At 44.0% G+C, this 26,260-nt stretch overlaps 1 protein-coding gene across 1 annotated transcript in view; it reads right to left on the bottom strand.

Annotated features, from left to right (window-relative positions):
* EVC (EvC ciliary complex subunit 1) overlaps nt 1–26,260 on the bottom strand; it is a 155,758-nt gene that overhangs the window by 35,148 nt on the left and 94,350 nt on the right. The window contains exons 11-12 of the mRNA XM_040419113.1: nt 21,835–21,933; nt 20,029–20,241 (exon numbers count right to left, since the gene is read on the bottom strand). Coding sequence (XP_040275047.1) covers nt 20,029–20,241; nt 21,835–21,933 — 312 coding nt within the window. The remainder of the gene's footprint in view (nt 1–20,028; nt 20,242–21,834; nt 21,934–26,260) is intronic.

The raw sequence follows: 26,260 nt of genomic DNA, 5'->3' as shown, positions 1-26,260 counted from the left end.
AATGGACTTGGTCCTATGAATAAAGGTCACTATATATCATTGACAATAACTACAAAAATTGTGATTTGTTGGTTGTATTAAAACATAACTTTTACTAAAGAATTTAAGAAAAATAGGCCCAAAATACATAAATAGTGAATTAAATTGTCAGGACGGCGGTATAACAGGTCAATGTGCGCGGCGGCACCCAAGCAAATATGAAAAAGGTACTCGGCGGCACCCAAAAAGAAACCTGTACTCCTACACCTCTGTCGTCAGCGTCCAGGGTGCAGGATGCGTCCAGATGACACCAAGGTGATTGTCTCCAAACCGGACGCTCAGCCGCTAGGGACGGCGGGGTCAAGGATCAACCCTAACTTGGCCCTATTATGTGGTCTAAGGCTTGCCCTAATAACTAATAAGGGGTAGCAGCCTAACCACAGGGAACTCGTCCTTATAAGGGCGACCCCGTCCAGAACCTCTCCCTGTGAACTGGCCCTATGTCGCCCTAATCTAGTCCCGCTCCCTACATGCACGTTTCAACAGAAATCATCAGGGGAAATTTTTAACTAGGACTTGTATATGTGAGACGATTGGGTGATACCAGGTATAACCCACCCATATGATCGTCTGTGAACTAAATGGACTGCTGGAGGGAGTACTAGATAACGCTCCTCTACTATAGTACGGGCATCCTCAGATAAGCCGCGGGCAATAGATCGCCATCGCCGACGACAGAGCGGTAGGAGTACAGGTTTCTTTTTGGGTGCCGCCGAGTACCTTTTTCATATTTGCTTGGGTGCCGCCGCGCACATTGACCTGTTATACCGCCGCCCTGACAATTTAATTCACTATTCATGTATTTTGGGCCTATTTTTCTTAAATTCTTTAGTAAAAGTTATGTTTTAATACAACCAACAAATCACTATTTTTGTAGTTATTCTATCCCTTTTAGCATACATAATTGTGTGTTAGGGAATCTTTCTGGAATTGCTTTATCTTTATCCCGTTTTGCCCGTGTGTATAAATGATTGTTTATGGCTCAGGCAGTTATTGCTATTGAATGGCCATTGTATAATTCGACAATACAATTATGGGCCCCACTGTGTTATATTGAAATGTATTAATATTTTTTTCTTTTCCTTTACTTCTCCACTTCCGGTGGCTATAGGGGGAGGGGGGGAGGTACGGATGGGTATTGGGGGATCTAAAGTATGTATGTATGGATCATATTTCTTTTCTTTGTTACCTTTAAACTATTTTTGATGGCTTCTTTTTTATTTTTTGGAAAAAATGGAAATAAAGTAACTCTAAATAATGTCTGATTTTGTGAAACTGGTGTAATGCCCACATGTAGTGCTCAATCTAATATATAAAGCTGAGTGTATGTGTGTATGTATGCATGTCCGCTAAAGGAATCCGCACCATCGCATTTACAATCACGAAATTTGGCACAAAGGTACATCAGGTGTCCGGGAAGGTTTTAGACCCACTCAGCTCTCTAAGACGTACCGTTCCTGAGATATTCTCAAAAAAGGACCTGCATTAGCTAACAGAAGCCTGGTCACATGACCTTTACTAGCCAATAGAAGCTCGCAGGCCCTTAGTCTCCACATACACACAGTTTTACTCCAGGTTTCCATAACAACCCAGCCATTTTTCTTCACTGCTGTAGGTCAGCTTTAAAGGGGCAGGGCGCTGTGGAAGACACTGTTAAGGGAGCGGAGTGCTGTGGAGGTCACAGTTCAGGGGGCAGGTAGGCCACCCTTAAAAGACAGACTTAAAAACCCCGCCCCTGGTCCCACTAAGCCACCCCCCTGACCCGGTTAACCCACTCCCCCTCCCACTCCGCAGCCGATGGGGATTGAAAAGATAAGGGTAAAAATCAACTTCTGCCAGCTGCAGGGGTGGGAGGGAGGGTGACTTTCTCCCTGCAGCTCACGCTCAGATAGCACAGTGCTACTGTCTGAGAGTGAGCTGTTCAAAAGAACATCCCTGTGTCTGTCCAGGTCCTGCGCCAGACGGAGGACAGGGAGTCGGAAAGCCGGATTGTTCGGCCTAAAAACAGACCTCTGGCCACCCTAGGGGCAGGCTGTTGTGGAGGTCACAGTTAAGGGGATGGTCTGCTATGGAGGTCAGTGTTAAGGGGCAGATTGTTGTAGAGGCCACTGTTAAGAGAGTGGGGTGTTGTGGAAATCACTGTTAAGGAGATGGGGTACTGTGGAGGTCACTAATAAAAGGGCGGGCCACTGTGGAGGTCCCTGTTAAGGGGGTGGGATGCTGTGGAGGTCACTGTTAAAGGGGCGGGCGCTGTGGAGGTCTCTGTTAAGGGGACAGGGAATGGTGGAGGTCACAGGTAAGGGGATGGTCCGCTATGGACATCAGCTTTAAGGGGCGGGGTGCTGTAGGGTCACTGTTAAGGGGGCGGGGTGTTGTGGTGGTCACATTTTAAGGGAATGGAGCTCTATGGAGGCCACTATTAAAGGGGCAGCAGGGTACTGTGAGGTCACTGTTAAGGCAGCGGGGTACTGTGGCAGTCACTGTGGAGGTCTCTGTTAAGGGCGACGGGAATTGTGGAGATCAGTTAAGGGGACTGTAACCTATGGTCAGTGTTAAGGGGCGGATGCTGTAGAGGTCACTGTTAAGGGGGCGGGCCCCTGTGGAGGTCACTGTCAAGGGGGTGCTGTGGAACTCACTGTTAAAGGGACAGGCTGCTGTGAAGGTCAAAGTTAAAAAAGGGTGGGCTAATGTGGAGGTCCCATTTTAAGGAGTTGGGGCACTGTGGAGGTCACTGTCAAGGGGGTGCTGTGGAACTCACTGTTAAAGGGACAGGCTGCTGTGAAGGTCAAAGTTAAAAAAGGGTGGGCTAATGTGGAGGTCCCATTTTAAGGAGTTGGGGCACTGTGGAGGTCACTGTTAAGGGGGTGGGGTACTGTAGATGTCACTGTTATAGTGAATACTGTCAATATATTTTAACGACACACACAAACATTAAATGAAATATAAACGTGGGAGATTCATTTTAGATCACGTCTATTTCATTTCTAATTCTTTCTGCTGCAATTTCTGTAATCCTGTAGTGATTAGTTAGGTAACAGCACCATCTAGTGGTGGTAAAAATGTATTACACTTGTGTTTCTTGTTAATAAAGATTATTGTATTGTTGGGAGGTGCTAAGCATTGTGGGTAGTGCAAGGCATTCTGGGAAAGAGAATCCTAGTCTCCATTTTACAGAACATCAGCAGAGCTGTTCCATGCAGCTCTCATTCTTAAAGGGAACCTGTCACCTGGATTTTGGGTATAGAGCTGAGGACATGGGTTGCTAGATGGCCGCTAGCACTTCCGCAATACCCAGTCCCCATAGCTCTGTGTGCTTTTATTGTGGAAAAAAACCGATTTGATACATATGATAAAAACGATTTGATACATATGCAAATGAACCCGAGATGAGTCAGAGCTTGAAAATATGACTCTTCTCTGGTCACACAAGTAAGATATGACTCTTTTATGTTAGTTTGCATATGTATCAAATCGTTTTTTTTTTACACAATAAAAGCACACAGAGCTATGGGGATTGGGTATTGCGGATGTGCTAGCGGCCATCTAGCAACCCATGTCCTAAGCTCTATACCCAAAATCCAGGTGACAGGTTCACTTTAAAGTCCACCATCTTTGTGCAGGTATATCTGGTGAGTGAGATCTACCTTGTCTCAGGGATATTATGTTATGCAGTGATGTTTAGTTAGCTGTAGTATTACTCTGGGAACATGTTGTAGCTGTTAGATGTTAGCTATGCAATTCTATGTACAGGCAGCCATTTTGGGACATCTGCTCAGAGTTAATGTAATGTTTGTAGTACATGTTGTTCTATGCTTTCTGCTGTACATGCTATCTTGTATGCTTAATACTTATACAAGCCATTTGTATTCTTATAGTTTTACCAATCAATTGATCGCACATCAATACTCCTGTTTTGCCAATAAACAAGTTAGACTACAGAAAACAGTCCTCTTATTTGGAAGACAGGAATGGTTTATACTGAATGTCAGACTGCACACTGTGTGAACGTGTATGAAGGCAGAACACATATAAATGCTGGAAAACCAAGTTCAGATCTATAGTTGTTATTATGGCTATTCCAATTTCATTTAGAATCAATTTCCATGGTTGGAAACAAACAAACAGAGGATTAGTTGTATGATTCTAGATCAGAGGAATGTTCCATGATTGTAAGTAATCTAGTGCAGGCATGATTGTTCAACATCTACAGTATAATTCATCTTATATACACAGTGTCCAGCTTAGAAAATATGGGTTCTAAAGGAGTAAGTTCTCTATGCCGTTTTATATAAGAAAAGAGGGGTTACCGCTATGTTCCCCTGGATTATGTCTCCTCCTCTGGATGATAGCATTCTCTGGGAACGGACCTCCTGGCTCACCGTGCTTCAGGCAGTGCGCACCTCAGCCCGGCGTCTCACGTGATCGAATAGCTTATGGATCACCGATGCAGCTCACTCGCAAACAGTCCGGTCTTTTTTAGTGCGGTAAACCTTGGATGCTCTGCGGCCACGGAAGGAGCCAGGACGCTCCGAAACACGTTTGGTACTAGAAGCAATCCAGATAGACCCCTGGCACTACCGTATGAGACACCGGAAATCCTAGAGCGGCCACCGAGCATCCAAGGTTTACAGCACTAAAAAAGACTGGACTGTTTGCGAGTGAGCTGCATCGGTGATCCATAAGCTATTCGATCACGTGAGACGCCGGGCTGAGGTGCGCACTGCCTGAAGCACGGTGAGCCAGGAGGTCCGTTCCCAGAGAACGCTATCATCCAGAGGAGGAGACATAATCCAGGGGAACATAGCGGTAACCCCCTCTTTTCTTATATTAAACGGCATAAAGAACTTACTCCTTTATAACCCATATTTTCTAAGGAGGACACTGTGTATATAAGATGAATTATAGATGTTGAACAATCATGCCTGCACTAGATTACCAACAATCATCTGATCTAAAATCATACAACTAATTCTCTGTTTGTTTCCAATCATGGACATTGATTCTAAATGAAATTGGAATAGCCATAATAACAACTATAGATCTGAACTTGGTTTTCCAGCATTTATGTGTTCTGCCTTCATACACGTTCACACAGTGTGCAGTCTGACATTCAGTATAAACCATTCCTGTCTTCCAAATAAGAGGACTGTTTTCTGTAGTCTAACTTGTTTATTGGCAAAACAGGAGTATTGATGTGCGATCAATTGATTGGTAAAACTATAAGAATACAAATGGCTTGTATAAGTATAAAGCATACAAGATAGCATGTACAGCAGAAAGCATAGAACAACATGTACTACAAACATTACATTAACTCTGAGCAGATGTTCCAAAATGGCTTTCCCAGAATGCCTTGCACTACCCACAATGCTTAGCACCTACCAACAATACAATAATCTTTATTAACAAGAAACACAAGTGTAATACATTTTTACCACCACTAGATGGTGCTGTTACCTAACTAATCACTACAGGAATACAGAAATTGTAGCAGAAAGAATTAGAAATTAAATAGATGTGATCTAAACTGAATCTCCCTCTGCTGGAGGCAGAACAACGTGGCTATCAATTGAGTCAAGTATGGAATATGGACATTCCTCAGTGAAATATACGATCATTGGACATTGCATTTTTTCTTCTATCTTTTTATATGTATAGAAGATAGGTGTGTATTTTAGAAGGAATTCGCGTGTTGATGTGCTGCATACCTGCCTACCCTCTACGGTTCACATGCCTTATGGTGGGTTGATCAGGTGGACAGTGACACCACATCACACACACACACGTGTCAATATTTTAACAGTTTTTTACCTTTTTATATGGTTTTGATGTATGCGGATTAATAAATATCTGTTATTTGAGGAACCATTATTGTGTGCCATTCATTTGTCTCTGATGCATTCCTGGATGGTTGAGTGCCTGCTGATATATTTATTACTCATTTAGTTCCAATACACAGACTGGGGGCAGTCTGATAGCAGTGCACTTATGTCTATAGATCAAGACGGGTGAGCCGCTATAATATATATATATACAGTACAGACCAAAAGTTTGGACACACCTTCTCATTCAAAGAGTTTTCTTTATTTTCATGACTATGAAGGCATCAAAACTATGAATTAACACATGTGGAATTATATACATAACAAACAAGTGTGAAACAACTGAAAATATGTCATATTCTAGGTTCTTCAAAGTAGCCACCTTTTGCTTTGATTACTGCTTTGCACACTCTTGGCATTCTCTTGATGAGCTTCAAGAGGTAGTCCCCTGAAATGGTCTTCCAACAGTCTTGAAGGAGTTCCCAGAGATGCTTAGCACTTGTTGGACCTTTTGCCTTCACTCTGCGGTCCAACTCACCCCAAACCATCTCGATTGGGTTCAGGTCCGGTGACTGTGGAGGCCAGGTCATCTGGCGCAGCACCCCATCACTCTCCTTTATGGTCAAATAGCCCTTACTTTCAAAGTTTTCCCAATTTTTCGGCTGACTGACTGACCTTCATTTCTTAAAGTAATGATGGCCACTCGTTTTTCTTGCCATAATACCAATTCTAACAGTCTATTCAGTAGGACTATCAGCTGTGTATCCACCTGACTTCTCCTCAACGCAACTGATGGTCCCAACCCCATTTATAAGGCAAGAAATCCCACTTATTAAACCTGATAGGGCACACCTGTGAAGTGAAAACCATTTCAGGGGACTACCTCTTGAAGCTCATCAAGAGAATGCCAAGAGTGTGCAAAGCAGTAATCAAAGCAAAAGGTGGCTACTTTGAAGAACCTAGAATATGACATATTTTCAGTTGTTTCACACTTGTTTGTTATGTATATAATTCCACATGTGTTAATTCATAGTTTTGATGCCTTCATAGTCATGAAAATAAAGAAAACTCTTTGAATGAGAAGGTGTGTCCAAACTTTTGGTTTGTACTGTATATATATATATATCACACAAGGCCCTAATACACTTGGCCCTAAGGTTTTTAATTGGGTTATAGACACTGTCATCATGCACATATGCACGTTATTACTTATACATGCATGAATTTTGTATGCTATATAGCACTGCCACCTTTTATTATATTGTTGTAGAACCTTACATATGTGATAAAATATCGATCACTGTTTTTATTACTATATAATACTTTTTTTTATATATTGGCTGTTTTGTATCATGTACACGGATTTGACCTATATATATTTCACTTTGCACTTGTGTTCAATGCTTGAGAAAGGCTCTATTGTTGAGCCGAAACGTTGCTTCCTTTTTTGCCACATGGGTGAATAAATCTTGTTTTCTATTTGGAGTGCTGTCCGATTTTCCTCGTTTACATTTGGGTTTTGGACACATACCCTGGGACATAGCACCCGCTTCACGTTTGTCTGGTGCCGCTATTTTTTAATAATATATATATATATACACACACACACACACACACATTTATTCTCCCTTACCCTTGATTTAGTGCAGGTGCAGTGATCTCATAGAGAAGCAGGTGAAGCTGTTCAGACACATTCATTCATCAACTCATTCCTACATCTAAATGCATAGAAGTATACAGCTATATAGCTCTCTAGACAGTGGAGATGGAAATTGCAGGGGCATTATATACTATATGTATCTCTGGTGCTATATGCAAGGGATCATTCTCTATGCGGGGGAGGAAGGGGGTTAATAAGAGCAAACTGCATTGCGTCCTGGGAGATGTAGGTAAATGATTGTTACATTTGAGCTGCTGCCTACCCACAGAAAGGGAAGAAAGTCATTGAAATAGGTCAGTAAAACTACCGTATTTTTCACCTTATAAGATACGCCAGCCCATAAGACAAACCTAGGTTTTAGAGGAGGACAATAAGAAAAAAAATGTTTTTATTAGACCTCAGCTGAGACCCCAATGTGAATGACCTCCAATCAGACCTCAGATAAGAGCCCCAATATAAATACACCCCCCCCTCATTCAGACCTCAGATGAGACCCCCATGCCTCAGAGCACATAAAATAAATAAAAATCCACTTACCTCTCCTGGTCCGGATGCCGCGGGCTCTCAGGATCCAGCTATCATCATCTTCCTCCCGCGGCTGTGCTGTGACCCGACGTGTACAGCGCAAGGTCACAGAGCATCCTCACTCTGTGTGCAGTCACAGCACAGCCTAAGGCGGAGGACCAGGAAGCGGTGAGTACAGAGCCCGAGGAGCGTTGCATTCACCGCATCCCAGTCTTCCGATACTAATGAGCGCTTCCATAATGAGTGATCATTAGTATTAGCCCCATAAGACGCAGTGACATTTTCCTCCCCTTTGGGGGGGAAAAAAAAGTGCGTCTTATGGGGTGAAAACTATGGTGAGATTACCCCCTTTAATGTAACATTTTTCAACTGATACATTTTCAAATTGCCAATAACTGTTTGCTTGCTACTTCACAATGAGATTTAGGCCCCTTTCACACGGGCGTCATGTTTTTGGGCCGGATAAGATGCGGGTGCGTTGCTGGAAAATTAGGATTTTTCCGCGCGAGTGCAAAACATTTTAATGCGTTTTGCGCGCGTGAGAAAAATCGGCATGTTTGGTACCCAAGGTGTTGTGTAGATTGTATTATTTTACCTTATAACATGGTTATAAGGGAAAATAATAGCATTCCTAATACAGAATGCAGAGTACAATAGCAATGGAGGGGTTAAAAAAATAAATAAAAATTATTTAACTCCCCTTAATCCATTTGTTTGCGCAGCCCGGCTTCTCTTCTTTCTTCAGGACCTGGGTAAAGGACCTTTGATGACATCACTGCTCTCATCACATGGTCCATCACATGATCTATCACCATGGTAAAAAAAAGATCATGTGACGGACCATGTGATGAGCGCAGTGACGTCACCACAGGTCCTTTTCCTACTGCACAGCAAAGATGAAGACAGAAGAGAAGCCGGGATGCGCGAACAAGTGGATTCAGGGAAGTTAAATTATTTTTATTTATTTTTAACCCCTCCAGCCCTATTTTACTATGCATTCTGTATTAAGAATGCTATTATTTTCCCTATAACCATGTTATAAGGGAAAATAATAAAGATCGGGTCCCCATCCCGATCGTCTCCTAGCAACCGTGCGTGAAAATCGCACCGCATCCGCACTTGCTTGCAGATGCTTGCGATTTTCACGCAGCCCCATTCACTTCTATGGGGCCTGCGTTGCGTGAAAACAACACGCACAAAGTAGAGCATGCTGCGATTTTCACGCATCGCACAAGTGATGCATGAAAACAATCGCTCATGTGCACAGCCCCATAGAAATGATTGGGTTCGGATTCAGTGCGGGTGCAATGCGTTCACCTCACGCATTGCACCCACGTGGAAATCTCGCTAGTGTGAAAGAGGCCTTAGGCTGGCCATATGCTTCACACAGCTGTTGGTGGGATCGGCCGGCATTAATGTGTACGACCAGCTTTACATCACCTGACTATATGCATAAAACAGAACTATCCGCAGACATGGACGCCGCTTTCTTTTGAAAATACATGAAGGAAGGCAACACTATGGAACTGCAGAATCCAGCAGACGATCAGTACCAGGTTGTAAGGAGGGATTCCAGGAAAGGATTTTTGTATGTCTTCTGAAGCAGTGTAATGTGAGTCTGACCGGTCACACCGCATCCTTCTTCTCCTGAATAAAATACATCTTTATGTAATACAATGTGGAACATGACTGCAGAAGTCTATCTGCAATGTGATAGATTATGCAAAGCGCTTTCATGGCTGGCAGTTAATCCTAATATTGCCCAGGTAATTGCTTTTTCTTCATGCAATGATTAAGATGCAGGTCATAGCAGTGGGAGATGTTATCATAACCAAAGTCGGTGAAATCGGCCAAATCGCTCATGCACACGGCCGCTGCTGGCTGTTCCGTGCATTAGGAACCGCAATTTGCACCATCTGTGCGGCTGCCGCAGACGGATCCAGACCCATTCAACTTGAATGGATCTGTGATCCGTCCGCACCACAAAAAAAATAGAACACGCGGAAGCAGGGAGAGAAACCCCAGGTTCCGAGCCTCCATTCTGCACTGGACCTTTCGGATTGCGGACCCATGCGTGATGTGGGGTGCACACGGCCGGTGCCCACATATTGTGGACCCCCGCTGTTTGCTGGCTACAATACAGGCATGGCCGGACAACATGAGAGTGCATGAGGCCATAGTCTAAGGATCCATGATCAGATTCAGAGATCATAATGGGAAGTGTCTCTCTGATGGTACTTGCCAGGTGGTGGTCCATCACTCACTTTAAGGAGGACCTGTCTCCTCCCCTGACATGTACTTGCAATACCAGTTCTAGAGCATCTATTCTTAGGGCTCTATGTTGTAGTACAAATCCTTTATTGTTCCTGCTTTATTTATGAATCAATTACTAGCAGTTGGTAGTGAAGGTCCTACTGGGTGTTACCAGTTGTTGGACTATTCGTGCGCAATCTGACACTGCCAGCACCGATTGGATAGTATCAACCTGTGCAGGGACAACTGGTAACTCTAAGCTAGACCTTTGTTGCAACCTGCTAATTCATTCATAACTTCTAGCAGGAATAATAGCGGAATGACACATCATAGAGCCATAGGAATAGATGCTCCAGAATTGGGAATGCAAGTAGTTACTAAATCAGACATGTCAGGAGAGGTGACGGCTCCTCTTTAGGCTCTGTTCACTCTGCTGTACGGTGTACATTCCCAGGGCATATGCCAAACACGTTCATAAACTGCAAATGCGCATGTTCATAGGCACAGGGTGTCCTTTTGGCATATATCTGTCTGGTATGCGTCAGCATACCTCTATTTTTTTGTTACTATCCTAGGTCTGGGATGCTCAACCTGCGGCCCTTTAGCTGTTGCAAAACTGCAACTCCCAGTATGCCCTAATGGCTGTAGGCTGTCCAGGCATGCTGGGAGTTGTAGTTATGCAATAGCTGGAGAGCCGGAAGTTGGGCATCGCTGTCCTAGGTCAATGTACAAACCCTGGCCCCAGAAAACAGAATGGCGGGGCAGCTATATCATTGAAAAGGAAACCACCCCCATATAACAGTACTGCGATCCTGGCTGTTGTCGCAGTAGAGTAGCTGTCAATCACAGTCATGTTTCCGAGGCTGGGATCCTGACTGACTGGTGGGTGTCCAACCACTTGGACCACCAAAATAGCTAGACCAGCTTTGATGCTGGTGCTCCAGTAGGCCATACTTAGCTTGGCATCCTGAAAAATCAGTTTGGCCTGTTGACCACTTAAAGGGTTATTCCTCTCTTGCAAAATGATGGCATATCACTTGGTAATGCCACCAATTTATGGTCGGTAGGGGCAGGGGTGCACATAGCCTTTCTGCTGCCTGAGGTGAAAACTGAAACGGCGCCCTCCCCTTCATTCTCAGGAATAGTGAAGGTCCTAACAGATATGCCATCTCTGTACCTCTTTAACACTGATATTATAACAGGGTCAAATGTGATGCTCCACAAGACAAAACTGACATGACCAGGGCAGTCTTTACCAAGGGGCAAAAGGGGCAGCTGCCCCGGGTGTCAGGCTGTCAGCTCTACCAGGATTCCAGGCATCATGATCGTACTGTCTTAAAGTTGTGATTTAGGACCTTAATGACATCATCACCATGTGACCAGTAACCTAGCAATTACTGGTCACATGGCTATGAGGTCATCACAGGTCCTGTGGAGTGTTGCAGAAGTTAACTGTGGAGTTTTTTTGTGTGAAGATTACATCAAAAAGGTGACAGGGGCTGTTATGTTAATATACTGTAAACTACTGTATAGTGGGGGGCTGTATACTGTGGGGGGCTGTATACTGTGGGGGGCTGTATACTGTGTGGGGGCCTGTATACTGTGTGGGGGCCTGTATACTGTGTGGGGGCCTGTATACTGTGGGGGCTGTATACTGTGTGGTGGGCTGTATACTGTGTGGGGGCCTGTATACTGTGTGGGGGCCTGTATACTGTGTGGGGGCCTGTATACTGTGTGGGGGCCTGTATACTGTGTGGGGGGCTGTATACTGTGTGGTGGGCTGTATACTGTGTGGGGGCTGTATACTGTGGGGGGCTATATACTGTGGGGGGCTGTATACTGTGTGATGGGCTGTATACTGTGGGGGCTGAATACTGTGTGGTGGGCTGTATACTGTGGGGGGCTGTATACTGTGTGGGACTGTATACTGTGTGGGACTGTATACTGTGTGGTGGCTGTATACTGTGTGGTGGGCTGTATACTGTGTGGTGGGCTGTATACTGTGTGGGGGCTGTATACTGTGTGGGGGCTGTATACTGTGTGGTGGGCTGTATACTGTGGGGGGCTATATACTGTGTGGGACTGTATACTGTGTGGGGGCTGTATACTGTGTGGTGGGCTGTATACTGTGTGGGACTGTATACTGTGTGGGACTGTATACTGTGTGGGACTGTATACTGTGTGGTGGGCTGTATACTGTGTGGTGGGCTGTATACTGTGTGGTGGGCTGTATACTGTGTGGGGGCCTGTATACTATTGGGGGGGCTGTATACTGTGGGGGGGGGCCTGTATACTGTGGGGGCCTATATACTGTGGGGGTCTGTATAGTGTGGGGGCCTGTATACTGTGGGGGTCTCTATAGTGTGGGGGTCTGTATAGTGTGGGGGGGCTATACTGCTGTACTGTATACTGTGGGGGTCTGTATAATGTATACTGTGGGTGCGGTATAGTGTGGAGTGCTATACTGCTGTACTGTATAGTGTGGGGGGCTGTATCGTGTATTGTTTGGGGTGCTGTATACTGTGAGGTGTTGTATACTGTGGGCTGCTGTATACTGTGGGCTGCTATATACTGTGGGGTATTGTATAGTGTGGGGTGCTAAACTGCATACAGTGTGGTGCTGTATACTATAGGGTGCTATACTGCATACTGTGTGGTGCTGTATACTATAGGGTGCTATACTGCATACTGTGGGGTGCTGGGGTGCACTGGAACACTAGGGTAAGCCAAGCCCCAGTCTCCTTCCTGCAGAGCGGTGCCCACTTCCAGCCTGAGCCCAGCTGCCCAGAGCACTGATCCTGAGCCGCTGGAGTCTTCAGAACTGGAAGTATTTACAGTCATTCACTGGACTCTACCAGGTGTGTGGATTTTTTGTGTGTGTGTTGTGGTGGAGGGTGTGATTGCCTGCTAAGGTGTGGGAAAGCGGGATCCAGGGGGCCCAAGTAAATTTTTGCCCAGGGTCCAATCAATATTAAAGACGGCCCTGGACATGACCCCAAGTGATGCAGTGGCGGAGTCCCTCTATATACACTCCATGTTATTACATACAGTACATGTTATTTCTCCCGTAATAAGCTGCGCACTTAACATTTGTATTTAGTCATAGGTCAAGTCACTGCTAATACTGTGTAGACTAAATGACAGGATTAATTACCTCTCTCTCGACAATCACATTAATTAGGCAAGGTGCCAGGAGACGTCTGGATCTCTCTGCTTAGTAACACCTGTCATCTCAGTGACGCTCAATGCCACCTGAGAATTAATGGCATCCGCTTCTCAGCAGGGACAGAAAAGGGAAAACTAATCACCCCTGACGAATTTAAATGAATGAACAAATTAATAAAGGAAATGGCAAATTGTTTGTGGCAGGAATGATTCCCAGTTTGTCACGCAGCCAAGATCTCAAGAGATTTAGATCAAACCTCATCTCTACAATAACCAGTGGATGGGACCAATGGCAATAAATGGGGTGCAAGAAATGTATTGTGTGTGAAGACAAAATAAGACCCTATATTAGGACATATGTGCTATAGAGGGCCCCCCTGTAAATGAGAACCTAATCTTAGCAAACCCCAGACAGCCAATCAGTACATGAAAAGATTAGGACTTGTGCAAGCAACGCCCCAACGTGCAAGGTTTGTGGGCATTTCAGTCCACTTTGGGGACGTTTCTAGGTGGTCCAATTGAGCAGGTTTCTTCACCTTTAGTCATAATATAATTTCTAGGTTCAATGTTTTGTACAGTACATCTTTGTAGTAAGAGCTAAAAATTTTTTATAAAAAGGTCAAAATACACTGCATAGATAGGTTTAAAATAAAATATGCTGGCTACTATAGCTGCCACTAGAGGGAGCTTATGAGCTTTATGTATACTGCCTATACCAGGGATGGGCAAACTGCGGCTCTCCAGCTGTTGTAAAACTACAACTCCCAGTATGCCCAGTCTGCCTACAGCTATCAGCCTACAGCAGGCCATGATGGGATTTATAGTTTTACAACAGCTGGAGAGCCGCAGTTTGCCCATCACTGGCCTATACAATACATTGAAGTCAATAATAAACCGTAAGCTCCCTCTAGTGTCAGCTACAGTTCTGCTCCCCATTCCCTATTAACCCCTTCAACCCCGGGCCTGTTTGCACCATTTTTTGCAAATCTGACGTGTCACTTTATGTGGTAATAACTTTTACTTATCCAGGCCATTCGGAGATTGTTTTCTCGTCACATATCGTACCCATGACAGTGGTAAAAATAAGTTTAAAAAAATCATTTTTATTCATAAAAAAATACAAAATTTACCAAAAGTTTGCAAAAATTAGCAAAATTCCAAATTTCAATTTCTCTACTTTTATAAGAGATAGTAATACCTCCAAAAATAGTAATTACTTTACATTCCACAAGAATGGAAAATGGAGATGAAATTTCAGAATTTCACTTTTTTGGCAGATTTTACATTTTAATCCATTTTTTCCAGTAGCAAAGCAACGGTTAACAGCCAAATAAAACTCAATATTTATTACCCTGATTCTGCGGTTTACAGAAACACCCCACATGTGGTCGTAAACTGCTGTACGGGCACACAGCAGGGCGCAGTAGGAAAGGAACGCCATATGGTTTTTGGAAGGCAAATTTAGCTGAACTGGTTTTTAGATGTCATGTCCCATTTGAAGCCCCCATGATGCACCCCTACAGTAGAAACTCAATAAAGTGACCACATTTTGGAAACTACGGGATAAGGTTCGTTTTATTGGTACTATTTTGGGGTACATATGATTTTTAATTGCTCTATATTACATTTTTTTGTGAGGCAAGGTAACCCAAAAACTGATGTTTTGGCACAGTTTTTATTTTATTATTTTTACAGCGTTTACCTAAGGGATTAGGTCATGTGACTTTTTTATAGAGCAGATCGTTACGGACGTGGCAATACCTAATATGTCTACTTTTTCTTATTTAAGTTTTACACAATAATAGCATTTTTTGAAACCGAAATAATGATATTTTAGTGTATCCACAGTCTGAGAGCCATAGCTTTTTTATTTTTTGACCGATTCTCTTAGGTAGAGTCTCATTTTTTGCGGGATTAGGTGACAGTCTGATTGCAGATTTTTTGATCACTTGCTGTTTACAATTTTTGTGATGTAATGTGACAAATTGCTTTTTTAATTTTTTTTTTTTACTGTGTTCATCTGAGTGGTTAGGTCATGTGATATTTTTATGGAGCAGGTTGTTATGGACGTGGCGATACCTAATATGTATACTTTTTTTATCTATTTCACTTTAGCATAATAGTTTGGAAACAAAAAAAATTATGTTTTAGTGTCTCCATGTTCTGAGAGCTATAGTTTTTTAAATTTTTTTGCCGATTGTCTTAGGTAGGAACTCATTTTTTGCGGAATGAGGTGACCGTTTTATTGATACTATTTTGTGGGACATACTTTTTGATCGCTTGGTGTTGCACTTTTTGTGATGGAAGGTGACAAAAATTGCTTTTCTTTTTTACACCGTTTTTATTTTATTTTTTTATGGTGTTTATCGGACAGGGTGGATCATGTAATATATTTATAGAGCCGGTCATTACGGACGCAGCGATACCTAATATGTGTGGGTTTTGTTAGTTTTTTTTTCAGTTTTTTTTTATTACAAAATAAGGGGAAAGGGGCGTTTTTTTAAAACTTTTTTATAAATTTTATTAAACACTTTTTTTAACTTTTTTTTTTTCCTTTACTTTATTGATGTTCACTTTTGGGGGTCTGATCCCCTCTGCAATGCATTACTATACATCTGTATCGTAATGCATTGCCTGTTCGTGTACTACAGTAAGTAGTACACAAACAGGTTGCCTAGGAGACCCAGCCTGAGGCTGGATCTCCTCGGCACCCGTAGAAGGCAGTTCCCAATGCCGTGCAAGGCATTGGGCAGCCTCTGCACGGCATCGGGCTGCCTGGTGACGCATCGAGTCCCCGCCACAGCAGCGCAGAGACTCGATGCGATCACTCACCCGACACAAACCCCTTCTATGTCGCGGTCAGCGCGGACCGCGGCATAGAAGGGGTTAATCTGCCAGCATCAGCTTTTACAGCGATGCCGGCGGATACAGCAGGGGCCCGGCTACCACAGACTGCCGGGCCCCTGCAGTGATCACACGCACATTGCTCCGATGCCCGCGCGATCACTATGACGTACTATTACGTCAAATTGCGGGAACGCAGTGGTTCCCATGACGTAGTAGTACGTCATAGGTCGGGAAGGGGTTAAATAACAAATCTTATAATTGTTTGTGTTGTCATTCTTCTGTTATTCCTCCTTATTGTTAGAGGCAGTAGGTGTGTGACAACTGCGCCAACTAATCGGTTTGACTTAGGGCTAGTCCTAGGGGCATTATCCTGGCAGTACCCTGTTTTTTACTCTTTAACCTCTAAACAAGGATCTAGACTTCGATGCAGGGGACCCACTAGACCTCTATCTTTTGGAATAGTCCCAGTGTAGTTTGCAGCTCATCCATAGGGGTCAGAGACACTGGTGCAAGGTACAGAGGGGTCAGGCAATACTCATCGTCAGGTAACAGTTAATGGTCAGGGCAGACAGCATATGTGCAAATCCGTGAAACAAGTAGGAGGTCAGAGCAGGCAGCAAATGATCAATACAGTAAACAGGCTAAGGTCAGGACAGGTAGCTGAGGATCAGAGTCGGTAAACAGGCAGAGGTCAGTACACGAGTAGAGAAACAGAACATCTTCACTGGTTACTAACAACTTCAAAACCTAAAGCTCAGTAACCCTGCCAAAGGGGAAAGTTTCTTAAAGGAATTCTGTCATGATATTTCACCCCTATAACCTAAACATATGCTCATGTCCGGAGTAATAATAAGAATCCTAAGCTGGCATTGTTAACCCCTTAAGGACCCATGACGTATAGTTCCGATCACCGCCGCCCGGCGGGCGGTGATCGGAACCCGGTGCCTGCTCAAATCATTGAGCAGACACCTCGGCTAAATGCGCAGCTTTTACCTGGTGCGGTGGCGGTGGGGCCATCGGGTCCCCATGGGGCTGTAGGGGGGACCCGATGGCACGGAATGCAGCGCGATGCCTTCTTTAGGCATCTGCGCTGCCTTCCAGTGACGAGCCTGTGAGATCCAGCCCCCTGGATCTCACAGGCCGGAAGCTGTATGAGTAATACACACTTTATTACTCATACAGCCAATGCATTCCAATACAGAAGTATTGGAATGCATTGTAAAGGATTAGACCCCCAAAAGTTCAAGTCCCAAAGTGGGACAAAAAAGAAAGTGAAAAAAAAAGTTGAAAAAATAAAGTTTTCCCCCCAAAAAATTAAGTTTCAAGTAAAAATAAACAAAAACGTAATTTTCCCCAAATAAAGTTAGAAAAAATGGGTAAAAAATAGGGGAAAAAAAAAAAGTATACATATTAGGTATCGCCGCTTCCGTATCGACCGGCTCTATAAACATATCACATGACTTAACCCCTCAGATGAACACCGTAAAAAATAAAAACTGTGCTAAATAAACCATTTTTTGTCACCTTACATCACAAAAAGTGTAATAGCAAGCGATCAAAAAGTCACAAGCACCCCAAAATAGTGCCAATAAAACAGTCATCTCATCCCGCAAAAACCATACCCTACCCAAGGTAATCGCCCAAAAACTGAAAAAATTATGGCTCTCAGACTATGGAAACACTAAAACATGATTCTTTTTACTTCAAAAAAGAAATCATTGTGTAAAACTTACATTAAAAAAAAAAATTATACATAATAGGTATCGCCGCATCCGTGACAACCTGGTCTATAAAAATATCACATGATCTAACCTGTCAGATGAATGTTGTAAATAACAAAAAATAAAAACTGTGCAAAAACAGCTATTTCTTGTTACCTTGCCTCACAAAAAGTGTAATATAGAGCAACCAAAAATCATATGTACCCTAAACTAGTACCAACAATACTGCCACCCTATCCCGTAGTTTCTAAAATGGGGTCACTTTTTTGGAGTTTCTACTCTAGGGGTGCATCAGGGGGGGCTTCAAATGGGACATGATGTAAAAAAAAAACAGTCCAGCAAAATCTGCCTTCCAAAAACCGTATGGCATTCCTTTCCTTCTACGCCCTGCCGTGTGCCCGTACAGTAGCTTACGACCACATATGGGGTGTTTCTGTAAACTACAGAATCAGGGCCATAAATATTGAGCTTGGTTTGGCTGTTAACCCTTGCTTTGTAACCGGAAAAAAAAAATGTAAATAGAAAATCTGCCAAAAAAGGGAAATTTAGAAATTGTATCTCTATTTTCCGTTAATTTTTGTGGAACACCTAAAGGGTTGACAAAGTTTGTAAAATCTGTTTTGAATACTTTGAGGGGTGTAGTTTATAGAATGGGGTCGTTTTTGGGTGGTTTCTATTATGTAAGCCTCGCAAAGTGTCTTCAGACCTGAACTGGTCCCTAAAAATTGGGTTTTTGAAAATTTCAAGATTTGCTTCTAAACTTCTAAGCCTTGTAACATCCCCAAAAAATAAAATATCATTCCCAAAATGATCCAAACATGAAGTAGACATATGGGGAATGTAAAGTAATAACTATTTTTGGAGGTATTACTATGTATTATAGAAGTAGAGAAATTGAAACTTGGAAATTTGCTATTTTTTACTTATTTTTGGTAAATTTGGTATTTTTTTTATAAATAAAAATGATTTTTTTTTTACTTCATTTTACCAGTGTCATGAAGTACGATATGTGACGAAAAAACTGTCTCAGAATGGCCTGGATAAGTCAAAGCGTTTTAAAGTTATCAGCACTTAAAGTGACACTGGTCAGATTTGCAAAAAATGGCCAAGTCCTTAAGGTGAAATAGGGCTGAGTCCTTAAGGGGTTAAACTTAACTGTGGCTCTATTTGCCCAAAAAACTGGTTTTTATAACCTGTCAATCACTCACTTAAGGTGCCCAAGGGGAGGTCCGTTAATACAGGGTGCCCGACCGCACCCCTCACCGGCCTGATGCACATGCGCACTTCGCTCAATAAGAGCTGGGAAGTGTGCATGCTCTAGAGACACGCCAGGAGGAGCCTGCAGAAGCCACATGGGACACTGGCGGCAGGACCCGCTAATGGTGGGCAGAGGAGGAAAAGCGGGTCCAGGTCGCCGGCAAGGAGGGGGAAGAGAGGTAAGTCACATGGCACCTGTGCCTGTCTGAGGGAGTGAGACAGGGGTGGACACGGGCCGCCACAGCAACACGTAAATTTATGAATAAATTGACAACTTGATGTTCCTATTCCTTGTGAAATGGGTGTGTCCCTACACAGTCTCACACTGGCAGCACTGACTGGATAATGTCAGACTGTGTAGACACTCACCCCTTCAACTGGTAATACCCAGATGGACGACTGCAGCCGCAACGCTGGAAGGGGAAGAAATAGGTCTGTATTCTTTTATTTTTTGGCTTGGGAGAAATTTATTTTAAAAAGCACGTGTAATATAGCAAACATTGCTGCCATTGTGACTTGTGCAGCATTTTATCAAAACGTATTATTGGACTGCACACGCTACAAAATATCTCCTTTCTATACACACAAACACCCAGCACCATCCTCTATTACTGACCGTCTGTCCTGTGGACAGTTCTCTACAGTGACACTAGATGGCACTAGACACCTGTGCACATAATAGCTCCTTCCTGTGCACTGCTCTGCTGCAATCGTTCGCCTTCTTACTTTGGACCATTACCTGTTTCTCTTGCACCAGCATCTCCTGGAAGAGCCGGATTTTTGTCTTCCTTTCATTTTCCGCCTTCTCAAGTTCAATAGACAGATTTTGTCTCAGCTCGTGTTTCATGCTTTCACACTCCCCTAATGTCAAGTTAGTATTTTCAGGAAGGGTCTGAAGAAACAATTTTTTCACCAGTTTTTCAAACGTCTGCGAGGCTCCTGTGTAGAGATCCTGGAAGATACAAAATGTACATTCAATAAGCACTTTAATGATACGTCATGCCATGATGTGACACATGTAGCCTCCCCCTAGTCTTCCATTGTTAATCCTTTACTTGGCCACACACATGAAGCCAAATCCAGAATTTAGTCAGGTGGTGATCAGAGAGCAATGGGGTCCTCAATATAACAAAAACAAAAGAGGTCATAGTGGCTTTTAGAAGGACAAAGGAGGACGACACCTTCTCCTCACTACATAGATGGAGAGGAAACAGAAAGAGTGACTGACTTGAGGTTTTTGGAGCTCTTCTAATAAAAGTTATTTATTATATTATGGGTTGGGATGTATTTTGTTTCGGATATAAATGCACTTTTAAGTATGTGATCCTGCATATTGCTGCAGGAACGTGCGAGCTTCAAAACTTCAAAAAGTTTCTGTGTGTTTAAGATGTGAATGACAATAAAGTCTTATCTTAAATCGGTATTCCAGGGTTTTAATATTGATGAGCTATCCTCAGGACAGGCCATCAATATCAGATCGGAGGGGGGTCCAACACCCTGCAGCTCCCACCGATCAGCTGTCTGCAGTAGGTCCAGGGCTAGTCAGCACCAGAACTACAGGTCTATCCATTGTGTAGTGCACAAAACTGCAGTTCTGCTGCCAATGAAGTGAATGGGGGCAGTGCTGCTGCCAATGAAGTGAATGGGGGCAGTGCTGCAGTTACCAGCTCTGTCCACTATACAATAGATGGAGCTGTGTAGTTCTGGCTCTACAACGTAACTGATGATCGGCAGCGGCAATGTTGTTGTGTTAGACCCTCACCAATCTGGTATCGATGGCTTATCATCAGGTTTCCAGCCAGGAGGCTTGTACAGGTGAAACATATTGACAACATATTTTTACCTGCGGCCAAAAACATTCTAATTTGCAGCAAAATTGGGTGCGCGTGTATGGAGACCTTTATAGGTCATCTGTAAGGTGAACATTACCAGGAAAGGTCATCACCCTCTAGATGTAAGTATGAATGTTTTCAATCAAGAATGTTTGTGTGTGGCCTACTACCACGGAGACACATCATATGGCTGAAAACTGTAGGAAATCTGTAACAGAGGCTACTTGCAAGCTTCATTTTTATTTTATTTTAGATGCACTGGAGCAATAAATAATAAAATGATAGCAAAGTGGACAGAGATTCAGCAAATAATGAGTAATTAGGGAGTCGTCCTAATTCATCATTTTTCATGTGTACTATTTTCTAAGTGGTGGCTTGAACATGCTTGTGCCAATGCTCAGCCAAATAGCACACTCCTGTTGACAAAAACGGGGTTTCCGTACTCTAGTGGAAATCTGGTCAAAGACCAGTAGGGGTTGCAGAGGTAGCATTTGTACCCAGACCTTGGTGACTGAAATCAGACAGGACCAGGTTACAGCTTTTACATGGCAGCCCAGGAACTTAAAGTAACACCCCTACAACTTTGTGTAGAAGGGCAGGGTCTGGGCGGCCAGGGAGAGGCACGTGGAGGTTAGGACCCAGATCTGAGTTGTGGATTTCTGAGTATTTATTCATCTGTTGGAAAAAAAAAAAAAAAAAAAAAAAAAGATTACCTTGCCGAGTTCAGCAACAGCATCAATGACTTTACAGTCCTCTTCATCTTCTAGTGCACCTTGAAGTTCCCTCTGATCTTCTAGAAGTTTATGGTACTCCTGGATAAGCAAAAGTTTTAAAGGAAAACGTTACAATTTGCAGCATTAAACAGTTAAATTCTTCATTCTTTGTAAATTCTTCACTTTGCTCCTCTCATAGTGAGGGTACATTCACATGACCGTGCTGCGTTTTGTGGTCGTGTGAATGGACCCCGATTCTGAGCTATGCGTGGTCATTCTCTAGTTCTAACTGTGACTAAGTTCAGTGCATTGTGGGAGCTCGGGTGACAGAGCTCAGCTCATAAACCTGTGACCCCCTCTGACAGCAGGGTGGAGCTCAACAGTTGTCCGTTTCCAAGGACAACCAGCAGTATTCTGAAAACTATGTAAGAAAAATAAAAATTTTGGTTTTGGATATTTTTGCTAATTTTTTAGCTTCTTTAACCCCTTAACCTCTTAAGGACACATGACGTACCGGTACGTCATGATGTCCTGGTACTTAAGGACACATGACGTACCGGTACGTCATGAATGGTTCCGATCACTGCCGCTCGGCCGGCGGTGATCGGAACCCGGTGCCTGCTCAAATCATCGAGCAGGCACCTGGGGCAAATGCGTCGGGGGGTCCTGTAACCCCCCCATGTCGGCGATCGCAGAAAACCGCAGGTCAATTCAGACCTGCGGTTTTCTGCGTTTCCGGGATATTCGGGTCTCTGAAGACCCAATAACCCGGAACAGGATGGTGATGGTGGTGTGATTTCACTCCACCAATCACCATCCAGCGATCCTGAGTGGTGATGGTGACATCACCACTCAGGATCGCTTTCTGATTGGTCTGTGGGCGGTCCGGCGGCAAATTCAAAAGAGGCAGGCGCTCCTCTCCTCCACCTTTTGTGTTCCGGAGCCGGAGGAGAGAGGAGCTGCCTGCACGTGTGTCTGCCAGCACCCCCAGGACCCGATCTGTGCCCCCAGGACCCGATCTGTGCCCCAGCACCCCCCATCAGGTACATAGGGACAGCACAGGGAAAGTTTGGTTTAGGCAGGGAAAAAAAAGGGAAAGTTAGTTTGTGAACTTTTATTGCATAGGGTGTCTGGGGTGCTGCCACTTCCCCTTTGTTTTTTTTCTGTTAGTTTTAGGGTTAAGTCCGCGAACACCCGTGCCCCCACACACACGCACACAAAATAAAGAGTTACACACACGCACATATACACGCAGACACACACTCCCCTATGGCCCGCCGGACGTTCTCGGCCGAGGGGGCATACGCCCAGCTTGCCTCTGACTCCGAGAGTCCCAGTGAGGATGAGGATGACCCCACATTCCTGTTGTCATCCGCGTCCTCCTCATCATCTAGCGATGATGATGAGCCCCCAAGGCGGCGGAGACGCCGCCAGGCGGAGCAAGGGGACCGCCATGTTAGGGACCCTGTGGCCCAGCCTGGTACGAGCAGCTCTGGGGCTCGTACTGGTTTCCCGGCCCACCAGTTAAATCCACCGGAGCCCCCTGCCGGTGAACTTGTCTGGTGTAGCCCAGAGCGATACGAGCCTGTGATTCCTGATTTTGTAGGCCAATCAGGAATCCAGATTTCCACAGTGGGCTACACTGAATATGACTTTTTTTGTCATTTTTTCAGTGAGCCACTGGTAAATCTGATGGTGGAGCAGACGAATCTGTACGCCCAACAGTTCGTCGCTCAACACCCGGGCTCCTTTTTGGCCAGGCCCGGTGGCTGGACGCCGGTCAGTGCAGCCAAAATGAGGACATTTTGGGGCCTCGTGCTGCATATGGGCCTGGTCAAGAAACCCAGTGTCAGGCTGTACTGGAGTGGGGACGTCCTATACCAGACCCCACTTTACAGTACAGCCATGACACGCTCCCGGTTTGAGGCCATCCGGAAATGTCTGCATTATTCCGATAATGCAGCATGTCCACCCCGAGGTGATCCTGCCCATGACCGTCTGTATAAGATACGGCCGGTCATCGATCACTTTGGGGCCAAATTCATGGAGGCCTATGTACCTGGAAGGGAGGTCGCAGTTGATGAGTCTCTCATTGCGTTCAAGGGGAGACTCATTTTCCGCCAGTATGTGCCCTCCAAGCGGGCGAGGTATGGCGTAAAGCTATACAAAATTTGTGAGAGTACCTCAGGGTACACTTACAAATTTCGTATATACGAGGGGCGAGATTCCCGGATTCAACCACCAGAATGTCCCCCCACTCTGGGTGTTACCGGGAAACTTGTGTGGGACCTTATGTACCCACTGCTGGATAAGGGTTACCACCTGTACGTGGATAACTTTTATACCAGTATCCCCTTGTTCCAGTCCCTTGCCGCCAGATCCACGTTCGCTTGTGGGACCGTGCGGAAAAATCAACGCGGCCTCCCTGCCCCCCCCCTCCAGGTACCTATCCCCAGGGGTGAGACCCGCGCCCTTACCACTGGAAACCTGTTGCTGGTCAGGTATAAGGACAAGAGGGATGTCCTTATGCTGTCCACAATTCATGGTAACGGCATCACCCCTGTCCCTGTGCGAGGTACCGCGGCAACGGTCCTCAAGCCCGATTGTATCGTCGCCTACAATCGGTATATGGGAGGAGTTGATCTCTCAGATCAAGTCCTCAAACCATATAACGCCATGCGCAAAACCCGGACATGGTACAAAAAAGTTGCGGTCTACTTGGTGCAGGTTGCCATGTACAACTCTTTTGTACTATCCCGAAGCGCTGGCAGCACAGGGACATTCCTGCAGTTCTATGAGGCAGTCCTCATGGCCCTGATCTTACCGGGAAAGGGCAGGCCGGAGTACCTCGGGAACTGTAGGTGCCCGGATCGTCCCTGGCCAACACTTTCCAGGTGTGGTCCCCCATACTGGAAAGAAGGGACGAACCCAAAAAAGGTGCAGAGTGTGTCACAGGAGGGGGATACGGAAGGACACCACTACTCAATGTGACACGTGCCCCGATCATCCGGGCCTCTGCATTATTGGTTGCTTCAGGGAGTATCACACTTCCATGGAGTACTAAATTTATATCCCAATTTAGCACTGACATCGGAAAAAAAAACTGGTTCTCAGACTTGAGACACCCAAAAAAACAAAAATAATTTATTAAAAGTAGACATATTAGGTATTGCCGCGTCGGTAATAATCTCCTCTATAAAAATACCCCATGACCTAACCCCCCAGATTAACACGGTCAAGAAAAAAAAAAAAAAAAGTGCAAAAAAAGATTTTTTTTTGTCACCTTACATAACAAAAAGTTTAATAGCAAGCGATCATAAAGTCATATAGCCCCCAAAATAGTGCCAATAAAACCGTCCGCTCGTCCCGCAAAAAATGAGCCCCCACATAAGATAATCAGATAAAAAAAAATAAAAAAAATGACACCTAGACTTTAGAGATACAAATTTTTTTTTTTTTGTATCAATAAGGATAATATAGTCTAAAACCTTATTAGGTATCGCCGCATTCGTAAGAATCTCCTCGATAAAAATACCCCATGATCCAACCCCCCAGATTAACACGGTCAAAAAAAAAAAAAAAAAAAGTGCAAAAAACGATTATTTTTTGTCACCAAACATAACAAAAATTTTTATAGCAAGCGATAAAAGAGTCATATAGCCCCCAAAATAGTGCCAAAAAAAAACGTCCGCTCGTCCCGCAAAAAATGAGCCCCCACATAAGATAATCGGATAAAAAAAAAAAAAAAATGACACCTAGACTTTAGAGATCCAAAAATTTTCTTTTTGTATCAAAAAGGATAATATAGTCAAAAACCTAAATAATTGTAAAAAAAAAGTTGACTTAATAGGTATCGCCGCGTCCGTAAGAATCTCCTCTATAAAAATATCCCATGACCTAACCCCCCAGATTAACACGGTTAAAAAAAAATAAAAAAAACGGTGCCAAAAACGCAATTTTTGGCACTTTTCCATTTCAATCCGTTTTTTCCGGTAACAAAACGAGGGTTAACAACCAAACAAAAGTTAAAATTTATTACCCTGATACTGCAGTTTACAGAAATGCCACATTTGTGGTCGTAAACTGCTGTATCAGTAAAAGGGAGGCCGCAAAAGGAAAGGACCGACATGGTTTCTGGAAGGCCGATTTTGATGGCCTTTTTTATTGACACCATGTCCCTTTTGAAGCCCCCCTGATGCCCCCCTAGAGTAAAAACTCCCTAAAAGTGACCCCATCTAAGAAACTACACCCCTCAAGGTATTCAAAACTGATTATACAAACTTTATTAACCCTTTAGGTGTTTCTCAACAGTTAATGGAAAATGGAGATGAAATTTCAGAATTTCAATTTTTAATAACCTTGCCTCACAAAAATGTAATATAGAGCAACCAAAAATCATATGTACCCTAAAAATAGTCCCCCAAAA

This window comes from Bufo bufo, chromosome 2 (genome assembly GCF_905171765.1).
Source record: "Bufo bufo chromosome 2, aBufBuf1.1, whole genome shotgun sequence".
Lineage (NCBI taxonomy): Eukaryota > Metazoa > Chordata > Amphibia > Anura > Bufonidae > Bufo > Bufo bufo.
This window is presented reverse-complemented; position numbering and strand designations above follow the sequence as displayed.